At 37.7% G+C, this 18772-nt stretch overlaps 1 protein-coding gene across 1 annotated transcript in view; it reads left to right on the forward strand.

Moving 5' to 3' along the window:
- LOC113041333 (macrophage mannose receptor 1-like) overlaps positions 1–18570 on the forward strand; it is a 62657-nt gene extending 44087 nt beyond the window's left edge. The window contains exons 3-5 of the mRNA XM_026199799.1: positions 8000–8362; positions 8741–9088; positions 17984–18570. Of these exons, the coding sequence (XP_026055584.1) occupies positions 8000–8362; positions 8741–9088; positions 17984–18339 (1067 nt within the window). The 3' untranslated portion in view covers positions 18340–18570. The remainder of the gene's footprint in view (positions 1–7999; positions 8363–8740; positions 9089–17983) is intronic.
- The last annotated feature ends 202 nt before the right edge of the window (positions 18571–18772 follow it).

Raw genomic sequence — 18772 nt, forward strand, 5'->3', positions numbered from 1 at the left:
ACTGATCTGTGTGTGTGCACTTCGGATGGGTTAAATACAGAGTCAAGTCAAGTCAAGTCACCTTAATTATGTAGCGCTTCAAACTAAATGCATTGCGTCAAAGCAACTGAACAACATTCATTAGGAAAACAGTGTCACAATAATGCAAAATGATAGTTAAAGGCAGTTCATCATTGAATTCAGTGATGTCATCTCTGTTCAGTTAATTAGTGTCTATGCATTTATTTGCAATCAAGTCAATGATATCGCTGTAGATGAAGTGACCCCAACTAAGCAAGCCAGAGGCAACAGCGGCAAGGAACCACAATTCTATCGGTGACAGAATGGAGAAAAAAACCTTGGGAGAAACCAGGCTCAGTTGGGGGGTCAGTTCTCCACTGACCAGACGAAACCAGTAGTTCAATTCAAGACTGCAGCAAAGTCAGATTGTGAAGAAGAATCATCTGGTTCCTGTGGTCTTGTCATGGTGCTCCTCTGAGACAAGGTCTTTACAGGGGATCTGTATCTGGGCTCTAGTTGTCCTGGTCTCCGCTGTCTTTCAGGGCAGTAGAGGTCCTTTCTAGGTGCTGATCCACCATCTGGTCTGGATACGTACTGGATCCGGGTGACTGCAGTGACCCTCTGATCTGGATACAGACTGGAACTGGTGGCTACGGTGACCTCGGAATAAGAGAGAAACTGACAAATATTAGCGTAGATGCCATTCTTCTAATGATGTAGCAAGTACATAGGTCGTTATGGGAAATGTTTCTGGTTCTGGTTTACCTAATTAATGCAGCCTAAAAATCCTTTAACGGATTTGGAAATTAAAAGCTTATTAGCAGAGCACGAATTATTCTGAGTATGGGTACTTGGCTGAATGTCACATCTCTTTCACTTTCATGTGTATGCAAGGGGGCATGCCAATTAGCCTGTATATTACTGAACTAAAGTTAAAGGCAAAATCATGCAAGCTTTGACTGTGAACAAATGGGTCTCATACAGAGAGTTATGGAATTGAGCAAAAGTGACAAGATGGATATTTTCCCATTTTTCATGCTGATGTGTTTGAGGGCGTAGGTTGCCTGGAGGGAGAACAAACGATCCATATAGATGAAAATGTGATTCCGAGAGTTCATCCACCCAGGAAAAAAGAATTGAGCAGAATGCAAAAACTGAAAGTAATAGAAAGGATTGAAGAGCCCACACAGTGGGTTAACCCCATAGTGATTGTGGAAAAGTCTTTTGGGAAATTAAGAATATGTTTAGACCCCCGAGATCTCAACACAGCGGGAATGAGAGAAAACTACCAGTTCTACCAGAAAGACTCGGGAGATAAAATGATGTACAAAGCATACATTTATTGACAGCTCAGCAAGCACAATTATAAATTTCTTTGGTGGAAGGACCTGTCCATGGTTCGTAATCCGAGGGTAGCGAATCAGCATTTCCTGCCTGAAGACGAAGGCAGGGGCGCAGCCGACCCCCCTGGAAGGTAAGGACAGGACCATCCTGGTGGTGGTGGGGAGGGTGGAGGTTGTTGTCGCGTCGGCATCTGCGAACTCAAACATGTGTAAGTACGATCTTTTATACAGGAGTATAAAGACGTGATTGGATAATGATGAAGGTAATTAGTGACGAAGTGATTGAGTCTTCCTGGCAGAACTTAGGCTAAAGCTTCCATTTACCAAGGCCTCGTCCATGGTTCGTAATCCGAGGGTAGCGAATCTGCATTTCCTGCCTGAAGACGAAGGCAGGGGCGCAGCTGACCCCCAAAATTAGGTGGATTATGAGACCTCCAGACCTCCAGCCTTCCCCCCAAAAAAGTAGATGAAGTATACCCACCAGTTGTGAATCCTAAGGTTCCTGGAAGATATAAAAAGAGAGTTAGCATGATCAGTATGATGACGTTAGATTAAACCTCTTATAAAGTTTTTACAGAAATAGCCGCAATAGGCCAGACACAGACAGCAACGATAGGCAGACACAGACAGCCACAATGTCCAACACAGACAGGCCTCGATAGACCGACATAAATAGCCACGATAGGCAGACACAGACAGCCACGATAGGCAGAAACGGACAGGCCCCAATAGACGAACATAAATAGCCACGATAGGCCACACGCAGACAGCCACGATAGGCAGACACAGACAGGCCTCAATAGACCAACAGAATAGCCATGATAGGCAGACACAGACAGCCACGATAGGCAGACACAGACAGCCACAATAGACCAACAGAATAGCCATGATAGGCAGACACAGACAGCCTCGATAGGCCGTACAGAAAAATAGCCATGATAGCCAGACACAGACAGGCCTTGATAGACCATACATAAATAGCCACGATAGGCCAGACGCAGACAGCCACAATAGGCAGACGCAGACGAGCCTCGATAGACCGTACAGAATAGCCATGATGGCCCGACAAAGACAGGCCTCGATAGACCAACAGAAATAGCCACAATAGGCCAGACGCAGACAGCCACGATAGGCAGACACGGACAGGCCTCGATAGACCGTACAGAAATAGCCACGATAGGCCAGACGCAGACAGCCACGATAGGCAGACACAGACAGGCCTCAATAGACCGTACAAAAATAGCCACAATAGTCAGACACGGGACAGGCCTCGATAGACCGTACAGAAAAATAGCCATGATGGCCGGACAACGACAGGCCTCGATAGACCATACAGAAATAGCCATGATGGCCGGACACTGACAGGCCTCGATAGACCATACAGAAATAGCCACAAAAGGCCAGACATATACAGGCCATGATAGACCATACAGATATAGTAACACTACCACCAGTAATTGCATGAATTTACCTGATTAATTACAGGAGAGCTTGCTGAGCTTCGAGAATGGTTTTGAATCAGGTCTGATGTATGGTTCAAATGCTGAGGAAGACCATGTGCCCATGATCTTAATAGCTGATGTAGAGATCCCTCGTTCAGCTGCTAAAGTAGCTGCCCCAATTCTGAATGAATGGCTGGTGTAGAGAGAGGGGGATAGACTGCAGCTTTTGAGAACAGTGGTTAAGTGAGTTCTAAAACAGGCCTTGGAAAGGGGTGCTCCGTTAGGTAAAATAGAGTGTGTTGCGTTTTTAGAAGTTCTAGGTCGGATTTTAAGAAATTTCACCATGCAGAGAATTTGTTAAGGTGACACCAGAACCTTGCACATCGGTTTTGAGTGTTTGAGGAAGAGTGTGAAGAATTTAGGTCCGAATTGTAGATCTGAAAGGAAATGCCGCGAGCAGGATCAAATTGATTAGTTTTGAAGTGAATTCCCCTGGACGCATAAAGCCGTAGAAGGCAGATAAAACACTGCCTCGAGAAGAATATTGAGGTACTTAGAAGGCCATAGCAGATGGAAGTAATTAATTTTTGCAATATGGGCAGGGACATCGCGGCATCTGCGAACTCAAACATGTGTAAGTACGATCTTTTATACAGGAGTATAAAGACTTGATTGGATAATGAAGAAGGTAATTAGTGACGAAGTGATTGAGGTTTCCTGGCAGAACTTAGGCTAAAGCTTCCATTTACCAATGGTACAAGAAATAACAAGCAGACTCTCAAAAGCAAAATACTTTACAGTGTTGGATGCTAGTTCTGGTTTTGGCAACTCAAATTTGATGAGGCCAGCTCTCGCCTTTGTACATGCAACACTTCTTTTGGCCGCTTCAGATTCCTCCGACTTCCTTCAGATTCTTTCTTTTTTGGGGTCAACTCAGTTCCAGAAGTTTTCCACAAGACGGTGCAACAACTTTTTGATGGAATTGAAGGTGCAGAGACATACATTGACGATCTTTTTATCTGGGGAGAAACAAAAGCACAGCATGATTACAGACTGAGGCAAGTGCTAGAGAGAGCATGGGTCAAAAACTTCAAGCTGAATAAGGAGAAATGCAAGATAGGCCTAGAGGAAATCAAATATCTCGGTCACATCTTCGCAAAGGATGGCGTTAAACCAGATGAGACCAAAATAGAAGCTGTCAGAAAAATGCTGACTTCAGAATTCAAAAAGGATGCGGATAGATCTCTAGGCATGGTCACTTACCTTGCAAAAAATAGAACAACGTTATGTGCAAATAGAAAAGGAGATATTAGCGATTGTGTTTGGAGCAGAGCGTTTTCGTCAGTATGTTTATGGAAGAGAGGTAGACGTATAATCTGACCACAAACAGCTGGAAGCAATGATGAAAAAGCCGTTGAGCAGTGCTCCAGCTAGAATACAGAGACTGTTGATGAGATTACAAAAATATCAAGTACAGGACAAGCCAGGTAAGGAGATGTATATAGCGGATGCATTATCCAGAGCATACTTACCTGAGACTGACTCTCCTGATAAAGAAAATAGAAGCTCAGGTGCATATGGTAATGTCAAACCTACCTGTGTCAAATGAGAAACTAGATGAATTCAAAAAGGAAACTAAAAAGGATGTGATTCTGACTCACAGAGACAGTGCTAAATGGATGACCTGAAAATGAGGAGCCAAGCAGCAAAAGAAATACAAGGATATTGGAACTTCAGAGAGGAAATCTCAGTTGTGGATAGAGTTTTGTTCAAAGGAGAACGGCTCATAGTTCCAGCATCAATGAGAGCAGATATGATAAAGCGAATTCATGAAAGTCATCTAGCCATAGAAAGCTGCAGACGGAGAGCGAGAGATGTGCTCTTTTGGCCTGGAATGTCACAAAGCATAACAGAGATGGTAAACGACTGTGATGTGTGCAGCACATACCAGAAACACCAAACCAAAGAGCCATTACATCCACACAGTGTTCCTGAAAGACCCTGGCAGAAAATAGGTGTTGACTTGTTTACCTTTGACCAACAGGAGTATCTACTCTAAGTGGATTATCACTCCAAGTTCATTGAAGTCGAGTGGGTGAGAACAGATACAATAAGCACAACAGTCGTCACCCATCTGAAGTCATAATTCGCCAGACATGGAATTCCTGAAACAGTAATTTTAGACGATGGGCCACAGTTTAGCTCACATGAATTTCAAGTTTTTGTGAAAGAGTGGGAATTCTTGCACAAAACCTCAAGCCCCCATCATGTACAGACGAATGGAATGGCGGAAAGAGGAGTACAGACTGTTAAGGAAAGTCGGGAAGTCGTGGCCTAATGGTTAGAGGGTTGGACTCCCAATCTAAGGGTTGTGGGTTCTAGTCTCGGGCCGGACGGAATTGTGGGTGGGGGTAGTGCATGTACAGTTCTCTCTCCACCTTCAATACCACGACTTAGGTGCCCTTGAGCTAGGCATCGAACCCCCAACTGCTCCCCGGGCGCCGCAGCATAAATGGCTGCCCACTGCTCCGGGTGTGTGCTCACAGTGTGTGTGTGTGTGTTCACTGCTCTGTGTGTGTGCATTTCGGATGGGTTAAATGCAGATCACAAATTCTGAGTATGGGTCACCATACTTGGCTGAATGTCACTTCACTAAAAATATGCTTAAGAAGGCCAAGGCTGATGGAAAAGATCCTTACCTGTCTCTGCTAAACTTGAGAAGCACAGCCATGGAGGATATTGGAGCATCTCCAGCCCAATTGTTGATGGGTCGAAGACTAAGAACAAGACTTCAGAGTTGCTGAAGCCTAGTATGGTAACTAACCCAGTACAGCAGGTGTTAGAAAACAGACAGAAGGAATATTTTGATCAAAGGTCCAAACCTCTTCAGAAACTCCAGGCTGGCGACAATATAAGAATATGGCATGAGGGCACATGGAATCCAGCTGAAGTTACTGGACTTTCTGAGCAGCCAAGATCTTATGTCGTTCAGACACCTAAGGCAAAGGTGTACATAAGGAACACAAAGTTTTTAATGAAATCAAAAGAACAAAGTGACACACCAAGGAAGGACACAGAAAACCCAAATCTGACTGAACATAAGGGTTGTGGCAACACAGAGGAAAAGCAGGAAATGGAAACTAAAACATCGAAAAGAGATGTCGGTCCCACTGAGCTCTCAAGTTTACCTTTGAGAACTGCCAGTGGAAGAGAAATCTCAAAACCAAGAAGGTTTATTGAGGAATAGTTATATTAATTATTTTTCCTTAAGTTAAACTAAGCCACAGTTCGCCTAACCTGATTTTACCAAGTGAGACATGTTCCTGGGACAACATCGTTGTTGACCCTGGAACAACATTGTGATTAACCAATCAGATTTGAGGAACCAGTTTATAGATTTTGTGAAGTTTATGCTTAAAATCAGTGTTTGGTGCTTGTACATCAGTGTCATTCATCTATCATTTCCTCTGATTTTAGGGATTACTCATGGTTAAGGTTAGGTTTAGGTGTAGGGATATGGTTAAGAATATATTTTTGGAGTAAAATGTTGTTCCAGGGTCAACAAAATATGTTGACCTAGGAACACATCGGACTTGGCAAAATCAGGACGTGCGCCACAGTTCAGAGGACAGTGTTATGTTAAATGAGAGTTTGACTATGTTCTAAAACCTTTTAAAAAAATGCAGTTGTGTTATAATGTGCAGTGATACACATTTGTTTTGTAATGGTGTGTTATATACAAGGTCACTGAAGTTATTTTGTAGAATAGAAAAAAAAGAAGATGTCATGATACATGATAAATGAGTCACCTATTGCCACCCCTTAAGTCTAAATGTAAACTGAAATGTAAAATGCCCTAAACTGACATGGCTTAAACCTAGAACGTCTTCTCCATACATCACATTGAAACAATTACTATCCACCTGGGAGTGTAGATAGTGTTGAAAAATCAGCAAAACAATCCAAACTGAAAATAAACAATGTTAAAACTCAAATACCACAAAATAACAAAAATGGTTTTGACCAGTACTGCCAAACTATTTGCAAAAAACTGAGAATATTTTCAAATCAGACACACATAAAACCAAATAATGCAGAGATCCGCCTTCTTTAATGTGAAACACTAAAACTATACAAACATACACTCAGTCAGAACCAAAAAAGCACAATAAACCCAAAAACAACTCACAATGATTGTGAAGACAGTGAACACAAACCAATTTTGGATTAATTGGAACAATCTGAAAAAAAAAAAAAAAGATCATGAAGAATTTGCAATAAAATATGGAGAAATATGGGAATGTCATTTATAAACATTGCTTAATAAAGTACAAACAGACACAAACTGTAAACAAAATCGGACAATCAACCAATTTGAAAAACTATAATTAGCAATCACAGATAACCAAAACCCATTAGCTTTCCCAATAACTGATAAAGGACTTAAAGAAAAAATCAAAAACCTCCAATTCAGAAAAGCAGATGGACCTGATGAGACATTAAATGAAATGATAGTACATTTCAATTGTCCATTCTAAAACTATTCAACTTCCACTATAGAAGAAAAAACACTCAATCTGCCATGATCTGATGTTTCCAGTACATGTAGATTATGTTATGCCATATTACTCTATTATATTAGTTAGATATATTTTGCCCCCGTAAATCTAATACTTTATCTTATTTTATTTTATTTCTAACTTATACATACACTTATTCATATTGCTCTACGTTTAATTATTTATATATTTTTCATTATTATTATTATTATTTTTACTATTACTATTGTTCTTTTTTCTTTCTGTTAATACATATGTGCACTATTTTTAAGCAGCCCATCTGTAACTGCTTTGGCAATTCAACTGTACAGTTTTTGACATGCCAATAAAGCACACCTAAATTGAAATTGAATTGTTAGTGCTGTCACAACTAAAAGAGATCTGAGTCAACTTTCAAGTTCAAGTTGATCCAAAGAATTCAGTTTGGTCACTGAAAATCAAATCTCTGGAAATGCAGCACATTCATGTGTTTATCTTTAAAGTTCACTCAGTGTTCTTCCTCTAGAGCTCCACAGTCTCACCAAATCCTGTAGAAACACTGAACGTACAAAAACACCATTCAGAGCACTTTATCAAACACATACTGAAACTCTGAGCTCTTGAAATACAGTGTGGATATAATGAGTGAGATCTGTGTGAATGTGTCTCTCCTCAGTCGTGGTCAGTTCGTCTCCGCGTCAGTATCACTTTGTGAATCAGAAGAAGAACTGGACTGAAGCTCAGAGATACTGCAGAGAGAAATACACAGATCTGGTCTCTATCAATGACAAGAATGAACAGAATGATATAAATCAGCTCCTACAGAGAGAGAACAGTGCTGACCGTGTCTGGATTGGGCTGCAGGACGCATGGGTTTGGTCTCTGAATAACTCTGACTTCTACAGAGGAGATGAGTCTCAGTTTAGGAAGTGGGATCCAACACAACCAAATGGAGATGGAGACTGTGTTTTTATGAACAGTGATGGACAATGGCATGATATGAGCTGTGATACCCAAACACATTTCATCTGCTATAATGGTGAGATCAGCTGTATGTTTCATATCTGATGAACTTTGCACTATTAATTAACTAAACTGACACTATTTTCTTCTTTAAAGCTGCTTATAGCTGAATTGGTTTCGGAATAATTGATAAACTTTGCAACACTGAAACTTTTTTATTTGTATTTTAAATGCTACAGAAAGAAAGGTGACTTGGTTATGTGATTAAAACACAGACATGTCCTAAAAGACTTAATTTTCATCATGAAGAGATAATTTTCATCATGAAACACTCTCAATTCTGAATAATGAACCACAATTAGATTGGTCTTTTTGTTGTTGGTAAATAAGAGGAGAAAGAACATGTATTTAATTCTCTAAACCAATATCAGAGAAATGTTTTTCTCTTTTAAAGGCAGCAGTAAAGGATTCGTCCCTGTACAGGAGCAAAAGAACTGGTTTGATGCTCAGAAACACTGCAGAGAGAAACACACAGATCTGGCCAGTGTGAGGAATGAGATGGAGAATAATCAGATCCAGAACATCATAAACCAGAACCTAACTTCACCTAATCAAGCCTGGATCGGTCTGTACAGATCCTGGTATTGGTCAGACAACAGCAACTTCATATTCAAACTCTGGAAGAGTGGTGAACCCAATGAAATAGCTACAAATTACAGAATCTGTGCATCAACTGGTGTCAGTGAAGGAGGATGGACAGACGAGCGTTGTTCAGTTCAGCATCTCTTTGTGTGTTATGATGGTGAGTAGATCAATCATCTGAGCTGCTGAACATCTACATGTCAAACTACAGAAACTCTCTCATCATTACAGAAGTTCAACGAGCGCGCTATAACTTTAACCCAAAACTTTCCAAGTGTGTTCCTGGTTAATTCAACCAAAAATGAAAATTTTGTAATTATCTCAACTCATAAGATTTTGGTTCACCTCTGAAACACATGAAGATATTGTTAATGAAACCTCAGGGGTTTCTGTCCCACCACTTTAAACAAAACTTAGATCATGAAGGCATCTAAAATTAAATCCATATTTACAGAAATAGTCACTTATACATTGAAAATAATTGGTGTATAATCAATTTGCACTCAGAAATTGCTAAAAAAAAATCACAAATAGTCAAAACACACTGAATTACTATAAAAGTTAATTTATGAAGTACTGAAACAGTATTTTCCTTTAAAATTAACATAAATGCACATGCAAAGAGAGACGCACATGGAGTAACACATATATATATATATAAACTACAGCTAATGAAAATGTCACATATTTATTCTTTTTTTTAATTACAATTCAAATTAAAATGTAAAAATAAAAGTCGAAATGAAATAGAAATGAAATGCTGTTAATAAAATTATTGTTGCAATATTGTAGTTGGCTACTGTACAAATAAAAACACTATAACTAAAATATATAAACAATGAATAACTTTACGTATAAAAGTATTTGTGTATACAAAGCATAAATCTTTCTTCATATTTCAGAATGAGCACTTAATCATTTGTTTTATATGTTGAGTTCATGTCTGTCTGATGTTTATCATGTTCATGATGTCCACTACTGTAACATTAATGAACGTAGCTTTTTAATAAGTAGGGGAAATTCCCGACATTAAAAAAAAAATTACCGTTTACATGCCTAGGGTGTTTGCATTGCAAGAATATACAGATATACTTGTTAGGTGATGTTTTCTCATTAAAATCATACAATTTCCTATTAATTCAGTAGAACATTTACGTATACTTGGGATTACCAATATGGCGGAAATGAAGTACAAAAAAGTACAATAAAGTACAAACAGACACAAACTGTAAACAAAATCGGACAATCAACCAATTTGAAAAACTATAATTAGCAATCACAGATAACCAAAACCCATTAGCTTTCCCAATAACTGATAAAGGACTTAAAGAAAAAATCAAAAACCTCCAATTCAGAAAAGCAGATGGACCTGATGAGACATTAAATGAAATGATAGTACATTTCAATTGTCCATTCTAAAACTATTCAACTTCCACTATAGAAGAAAAAACACTCAATCTGCCATGATCTGATGTTTCCAGTACATGTAGATTATGTTATGCCATATTACTCTATTATATTAGTTAGATATATTTTGCCCCCGTAAATCTAATACTTTATCTTATTTTATTTTATTTCTAACTTATACATACACTTATTCATATTGCTCTACGTTTAATTATTTATATATTTTTCATTATTATTATTATTATTTTTACTATTACTATTGTTCTTTTTTCTTTCTGTTAATACATATGTGCACTATTTTTAAGCAGCCCATCTGTAACTGCTTTGGCAATTCAACTGTACAGTTTTTGACATGCCAATAAAGCACACCTAAATTGAAATTGAATTGTTAGTGCTGTCACAACTAAAAGAGATCTGAGTCAACTTTCAAGTTCAAGTTGATTCAAAGAATTCAGTTTGGTCACTGAAAATCAAATCTCTGGAAATGCAGCACATTCATGTGTTTATCTTTAAAGTTCACTCAGTGTTCTTCCTCTAGAGCTCCACAGTCTCACCAAATCCTGTAGAAACACTGAACGTACAAAAACACCATTCAGAGCACTTTATCAAACACATACTGAAACTCTGAGCTCTTGAAATACAGTGTGGATATAATGAGTGAGATCTGTGTGAATGTGTCTCTCCTCAGTCGTGGTCAGTTTGTCTCCGCGTCAGTATCACTTTGTGAATCAGAAGAAGAACTGGACTGAAGCTCAGAGATACTGCAGAGAGAAATACACAGATCTGGTCTCTATCAATGACATGAATGAACAGAATGACACAAATCAGCTCCTACAGAGAGAGAACAGTGCTGACCGTGTCTGGATTGGGCTGCAGGACGCATGGGATTGGTCTCTGAATTACTCTGACTTCTACAGAGGAGATGAGTCTCAGTTTAGGAAGTGGGATCCAACACAACCAAATGGAGATGGAGACTGTGTTTTTATGAACAGTGATGGACAATGGCATGATATGAGCTGTATTACCCAAACACATTTCATCTGCTATAATGGTGAGATCAGCTGTATGTTTCATATCTGATGAACTTTGCACTATTAATTAACTAAACTGACACTATTTTCTTCTTTAAAGCTGCTTATAGCTGAATTGGTTTCGGAATAATTGATAAACTTTGCAACACTGAAACTTTTTTATTTGTATTTTAAATGCTACAGAAAGAAAGGTGACTTGGTTATGTGATTAAAACACAGACATGTCCTAAAAGACTTAATTTTCATCATGAAGAGATAATTTTCATCATGAAACACTCTCAATTCTGAATAATGAACCACAATTAGATTGGTCTTTTTGTTGTTGGTAAATAAGAGGAGAAAGAACATGTATTTAATTCTCTAAACCAATATCAGAGAAATGTTTTTCTCGTTTAAAGGCAGCAGTAAAGGATTCGTCCCTGTACAGGAGCAAAAGAACTGGTTTGATGCTCAGAAACACTGCAGACAGAAACACACAGATCTGGCCAGTGTGAGGAATGAGACGGAGAATAATCAGATAAAGAACATCATAAACCAGAACCTAACTTCACCTAATCAAGCCTGGATCGGTCTGTACAGATCCTGGTATTGGTCAGACAACAGCAACTTCATATTCAATCTCTGGAAGATTGGTGAACCCAATGAAATAGCTACAAATTACAGAATCTGTGCATCAACTGGTGTCAGTGATGAAGGAGGATGGACAGACGAGCGTTGTTCAGTTCAGCATCTCTTTGTGTGTTATGATGGTGAGTAGATCAATCATCTGAGCTGCTGAACATCTACATGTCAAACTACAGAAACTCTCTCATCATTACAGAAGTTCAACGAGCGCGCTATAACTTTAACCCAAAACTTTCCAAGTGTGTTCCTGGTTAATTCAACCAAAAATGAAAATTTTGTAATTATCTCAACTCATAAGATTTTGGTTCACCTCTGAAACACATGACGATATTGTTAATGAAACCTCAGGGGTTTCTGTCCCACCACTTTAAACAAAACTTAGATCATGAAGGCATCTAAAATTAAATCCATATTTACAGAAATAGTCACTTATACATTGAAAATAATTGGTGTAGAATCAATTTGCACTCAGAAATTGCTAAAAAAAAATCACAAATAGTCAAAACACACTGAATTACTATAAAAGTTAATTTATGAAGTACTGAAACAGTATTTTCCTTTAAAATTAACATAAATGCACATGCAAAGAGAGACGCACATGGAGTAACACATATATATATAAACTACAGCTAATGAAAATGTCACATATTTATTCTTTTTTTTATTTACAATTCAAATTAAAATGTAAAAATAAAAGTCGAAATGAAATAGAAATGAAATGCTGTTAATAAAATTATTGTTGCAATATTGTAGTTGGCTACTGTACAAATAAAAACACTATAACTAAAATATATAAACAATGAATAACTTTACGTATAAAAGTATTTGTGTATACAAAGCATAAATCTTTCTTCATATTTCAGAATGAGCACTTAATCATTTGTTTTATATGTTGAGTTCATGTCTGTCTGATGTTTATCATGTTCATGATGTCCACTACTGTAACATTAATGAACGTAGCTTTTTAATAAGTAGGGGAAATTCCCGACATTAAAAAAAAAAATTACCGTTTACATGCCTAGGGTGTTTGCATTGCAAGAATATACAGATATACTTGTTAGGTGATGTTTTCTCATTAAAATCATACAATTTCCTATTAATTCAGTAGAACATTTACGTATACTTGGGATTACCAATATGGCGGAGCAGCGGCTTCACTTTCATGATGTCATGAGCAATCCAGTTCTTTATTATAGATCAATGATTGAGACGTGATTTTTTTTATTTGTTTGACATTTCTCTCAGTGATAATCCATGATCCAGCTTTGCTTGCAATGATTGAGATGCTCCTTTTATACCCATCTACATGCTCCTCTGTTTTTTATCAGCTCGAGGCTGTTTCTTTTACAACCTTGGTGGAGAACTTTGAAAATTTGAAGCCTGCAGCCTGCCATCAAGATATTATTACTAATATTATAAACAGGCCTTTATTATGGGATTAGAATCCCGCCAAATGTATTACAGCCACAGATCGAAAAATAATAAGATTAGATCAAATATTTAAAAACACATGTAAAATAATAATGCACAAAAACAATGCAGTCATGGATCGAAAAATAATAAGCGTGAATCAAAAATGTAAATACATTTAAAATGATATTGCACAAAACTGAAACATGAATTAAACATTTTCCAAATCTCAAACAAAATCAGGTTTCCTGCTCACATGTTATTTTTTTGTGTGCTTGTGGTCTTTTCCCCTGTGCTCTTGTTTCCACGTTCTGCACTTGGGTTTCTAAAAGTTGCAGTTAGAGTTTCATGTAAATCAGGGCTGGCTTCAGCGTCACCATTGGCCCACAAGTTCTTGATTGACAGCTGCTCCCTATCCAATCAGTCCAAGGGGGAGTTGACGTGACTCAAATGCGACTCGTGGCTGCTGTGGCAAGTGTGTGAAGTAGATGGTGACGGTGACACGGGAGTGGATTTTCAAATCTCTCCCGTCCCGTCCAGTTCCAATCCCACGAAAAAACTGGGGGAAAATCCTGTCCCGTTTCCTGGAATGACTCATGTTCTCTCCCACTCCCATGTTGTATTTTATTTTATTTTTTTCAGTTACAGTGAAAAAATACAGCACAGATGACAGCATGCCTACTTTAAAATGTAAAAATGTAGTTTTTTATTTTTATTTTATTGAACTAAAAACCATCTTAAACAATGCACATTGTGCGTTTCACACACGTAATGTAAATCATCCATGCTAACACAAGTTTTCTATTTTATTTTATTTTCCATTTGGGCGTAAACATTGCACTCTGAGAGTGGCACTCTAGATTTATTTTTCCTACACAGAGTTTCTTGCTCAAGTACACATGAACTGCATCTTGTTTTCTTTAATTATTTTACAGAAGCAAAATGTTTCGTTGTTATTCTGAGTGCACACAAATAAACGTATGTGGATTAGAAAGGTTTATTACTTTTATCCGTATGATCTGTGGGATTTAGAAAGTGAGTGGGCCACCTAGAGGCGGAGATATTTAATTGTTCTTACAGAGATGCGAATTGTTCTGGATTTTTACCCTACAGACTTTATCACCTATGGGTATGAATGATGAAGCATTATTTAATATGATGCTATGAAATATTATTATTACATATATGATATCATTAATAATATTATTTTATATTATTTATTATATATATATTTTGCATTTACGATGGATTTAATTGTGGAGTTAATGTGGTGTGGTGTTAACGATTATTCAATTACTAATCTTGATTGGATATTGGTAATTCTTCTATCACAATGATGGAGTCACAAGATCCAAGTGCGAGGTAAAAATGGTTTATTTGTAGCTGAGACAGTCAGCAATGAGAAGTAGGAAGACGATGGCATAACCCCAGATGAATCACATCCAGAGCACTCAAGCAGCAGTAACTCAAACCCACACAGGAATCCTAGGCAAGTGAGGAATAAGGTCCAGCAAATACCAACTGGAGGGACAGGAGCACAACTACACAAGAAAGACAGACGAGAATCAATGAACCAACAACACGAACAGGAATGCCAGCCAAACTTAAAGGCATCGCAAATGAGTTGCATGCTTCTGCTAGTTAACAGACGCACACAATCAGACAGAGACACAAGATGAGCGCACTGACCCATGAAACGTGACATCTTCGCTGTGATATTTCATGTTGTTTTAAATACAATGGAGTTTGAATACAATGTTGATGCCTGATGAAGATCATACGATCGAATCGTTGCTATTAAAGTATTATTTTTTTTATTGTTTTGCATTTGATAGTGTGTGGGATTTTCTTGTTTTCTCATATCTGTGTGAACAAAAATGAGTATTTTAAGAGCAAGTAAGAGCACCTTGCCTCCATCTGTCCTGCTGTGAGCTTGCTGCTGTTCAGCTTCCACACACACTTCAATAGCGCACATTTCTGTAGGTTAACATTAGATTGAGCGGCCATGTATTACTACATACTAAAAAAAGCTAAATTTGAGGTCTATGAATGATAGGTGGGCTTTTGGATGTACTGCCCTACGTAAGCTACTGTATTAGCACATAGACCATCCATTAACAATCTGTCCTTTACCAGCCATACCAAAGCAAACAGGAGGAGAGCATAAAGACACTTGAGTTCAAAATTAAAATAAGCCCACAGTTTATAATTTATTTATTTAAAAGGTAGGCTATATTTGTATATAAACTTGGGGATCAAAGTGTTATTACGATTCCAGGTCCTGTGGCTCCGCCAACATTTTTTCCTGTCCTGTCCCAATCCCGTGATTAATAGTGATTTTGTTTACAATCAATGCCAGCCTCTATAGTGATGATGGATAAGCAGCGTGGAGGAGAAGAAGTGGATGTAATCGAAATACCACTGTTTTATCAGCATGTGCATCAATTCCTTTGTTCTGCTGAACACAAAGGAGGAAATTTAGAAGAATGTTTGCAAACAATCAGGTTTCTGCCACAATTTCATGTCCATAGTATTTTTCCATACTATGCAAGTCAAAGCTGTTTTTGTAGAAACATTCTTCAGAATTTCTTCCCTTGTTTTAAGCCACACCCTGACACTTCTCATGAAACTACACAAAGATTAGGCATAATGGCTAAACAGTCCATTTAGATATGTTTGTGTGCATGTATATTTTTTATGGATTGATTTATTAATTCAAACAAACATACAACAGAATAAATTGAAAATTACGACAAAGAAGAATTCTAATTAAGAGAAAAATAAAATTAACGCATGTCCTAATTCTTAACTTCACTATGCGTGTTTTGTTTTTGTTTAGTTCGCATGTAAATATAAATAAACGAATGGGTAATCTAATTCTTAGAATAAATATTTTTTTTTTTAGCGGTTGACATTCTCAGCCAATGAGCATGAAGCTGTGTCGTCAGTCAGCCGCTTCCCATCATGCTTTTGATCAGCACAGTCGGTGGAGAGCAACTGCGCTAGACTGCTCAATCCGACACTCGCCAGAGTTTTTTGGCACACGTCAGCATGACATCAGAGCAAGGCGGACGTAACTCTGACACTTTTCTAACCGGCATGCATCTCGCGATGATCACCAGTGATCGGTTCTGCACAGATTTTGCTCATCTCAAACAAGCTTATTTAATGCGCATCTTGTCAGTAAAGCCGGTTTTGTAATCAGTTTCTAAATCTCCATCTCCTGCGCACTTTCAAATGGAGCAGCATTAGGTGCGCTCGACTTGAAGCAGCTGCACAGATTGATCAATGTATGACATCAAAGTACTGCGAGGGTGATTCGAAAACATTGGATCCATGTGCTTTCTTATCGCTTGCGCTGTACTTTGATGTCATACAGTGATCATTCTGTGCAGTGTTTCTTCAAGTTGAATGCTAATACTGCCCCATGTAAAAGCGCGCAGGTGATGGAAATTTACCACAGAACTGGCTTTACTGACAAGATAAATTAAATATCACGTGTGATTTGTCGTGCAGCCCTACTGCCTAAAATATAAAGTATTGCTCACTAAACCAAACTAACAAGACACATGTTAACAGGCTAGATATCGGCCTACTCTGAGTACATAGAGCTTGCAGAAAATATCATAACACACAAAGGAAATGTTTCTGTCACCCACTAACAAAATATTTATGGCTTATTACCCGAGATCTTCACACAACTGCCACAGTAGCCACGAGTCGCATTGGAGTGATGTTAACTCCCCCTTGGACTTGTGGGCCAATGGTGATGCTGAAGCCAGCCCTGTTTTATATGAAACTCTAACTACAACTTTTAGAATTGCAGAACGTGGAGACAAGAACAAAGGGGAAAAGACCACAAGCACACAAAAAAATAACATGTGAGCAGGAAACCTGATTTTGTTTTTCATTTGGAAAATTATTAATTCATGTTTCAGTTTTGTGCGATATAATTTTAAATGTCTTTACATTTTTGATTCATGCTTATTATTATTCGATCCATTACTGCGCTGTTTGTTATTGTTTTTTTAAATTGCATTTGTTTTTTGGTTTAGTGCGTTTTTTTTTTTTACACGCGTTTTTAAATATTTTATTATTCTTATTTTTCAATCTGTGACTGCAGTACATTTGGCGGGATTCTAATCCCATACTTTAGTCCTATTAGTCAGAGTGTTATGGCTATAATGGTGCTTAAGGTTTTTTATTTGACAAAGTTTTAAATTTAATACACAAATCAATGCTGTTGTTAAATCCAGGTTTTTTCACTTGAGACTCCTGGCTAAAGTCATTATATTTCTTTCTGTTAAAGACCTTGACAAAGTCATTCATACCTTTATTGTTTCAATGCTTGATTAATTTAATTACCTTTACACAGGAGTCAGCCAGAAAGCGTTGTTACATTTGCAGGGAGTCCAAAATGCAGCAGCTAGGATGCTGACAGTTTCCAACTAGAATATAAGCTTTTATTGTTTGCTTTTAAATCATTAAATCTTTGTAGACCTTCTTAAACAGCACTGGATCCTGTATTTAAATGCTTCATGTTCTGTATCTTGATTTTCTTTTTGATCTGTTTGTGATTCCAGATAAACTGGTTCTGATCCGAAAGAATAAGACGTGGTCTGAAGCTCTGAGATACTGCAGAAATATGAGCATGGACCTGGTGTCGGTGGATTCGGAGCAGATGCAGCAGCGGGTGATGAATGTGATCTCGAGCGCTCTCTCTGATCACGTGTGGCTGGGTCTGCGTCATGCCTGTAAACTGAGATTATGGTTCTGGGTCAACGGTTACACCATGTGCTACAATCAGTGGGCTCCTGATTATGACAATGGACTGGACAATTGCAATAAGACAGCCAGATCTGGAGTCATTAGGACATGCGATAATCGCTGGATCAGCCGCCCTGAAACTGATAGATACAACTTCATCTGCATCAACTGAGTGCTGGAGAGTAACTGATTACATCTGATCCAGATTACAAATATTCATTACATGTAATTAGATTACAAAACATTTTAAAAAGCCAATAATCAGGTTACTTTCTTATGGATTACATGTTCACACAATGTCAGTAAATTATTCATGTAATCAAAAAGTACTCAGAATCATTAATAAAATGTGTAAAAACAGTTTTCTTTATGTAATTAGTAATCAGCAACAGACTAAATATGTATACAATATAATATAATATAATATAATAATCTACCCACTGTGTGTGTTTGTCTGTTTTAACTTTTATCATATTTTCACTTATTTAAGATCAATTATTTGATTCAGCTTCATGACTCATTACTTACATTAACTGTTTGTTTTTTTCTTCAGTTTACTATTATTATTTTTATTGTATGTTATTTAGTACTTACATTTACTTTAC

Source organism: Carassius auratus, chromosome 23 (assembly GCF_003368295.1).
Source record: "Carassius auratus strain Wakin chromosome 23, ASM336829v1, whole genome shotgun sequence".
NCBI lineage: Eukaryota > Metazoa > Chordata > Actinopteri > Cypriniformes > Cyprinidae > Carassius > Carassius auratus.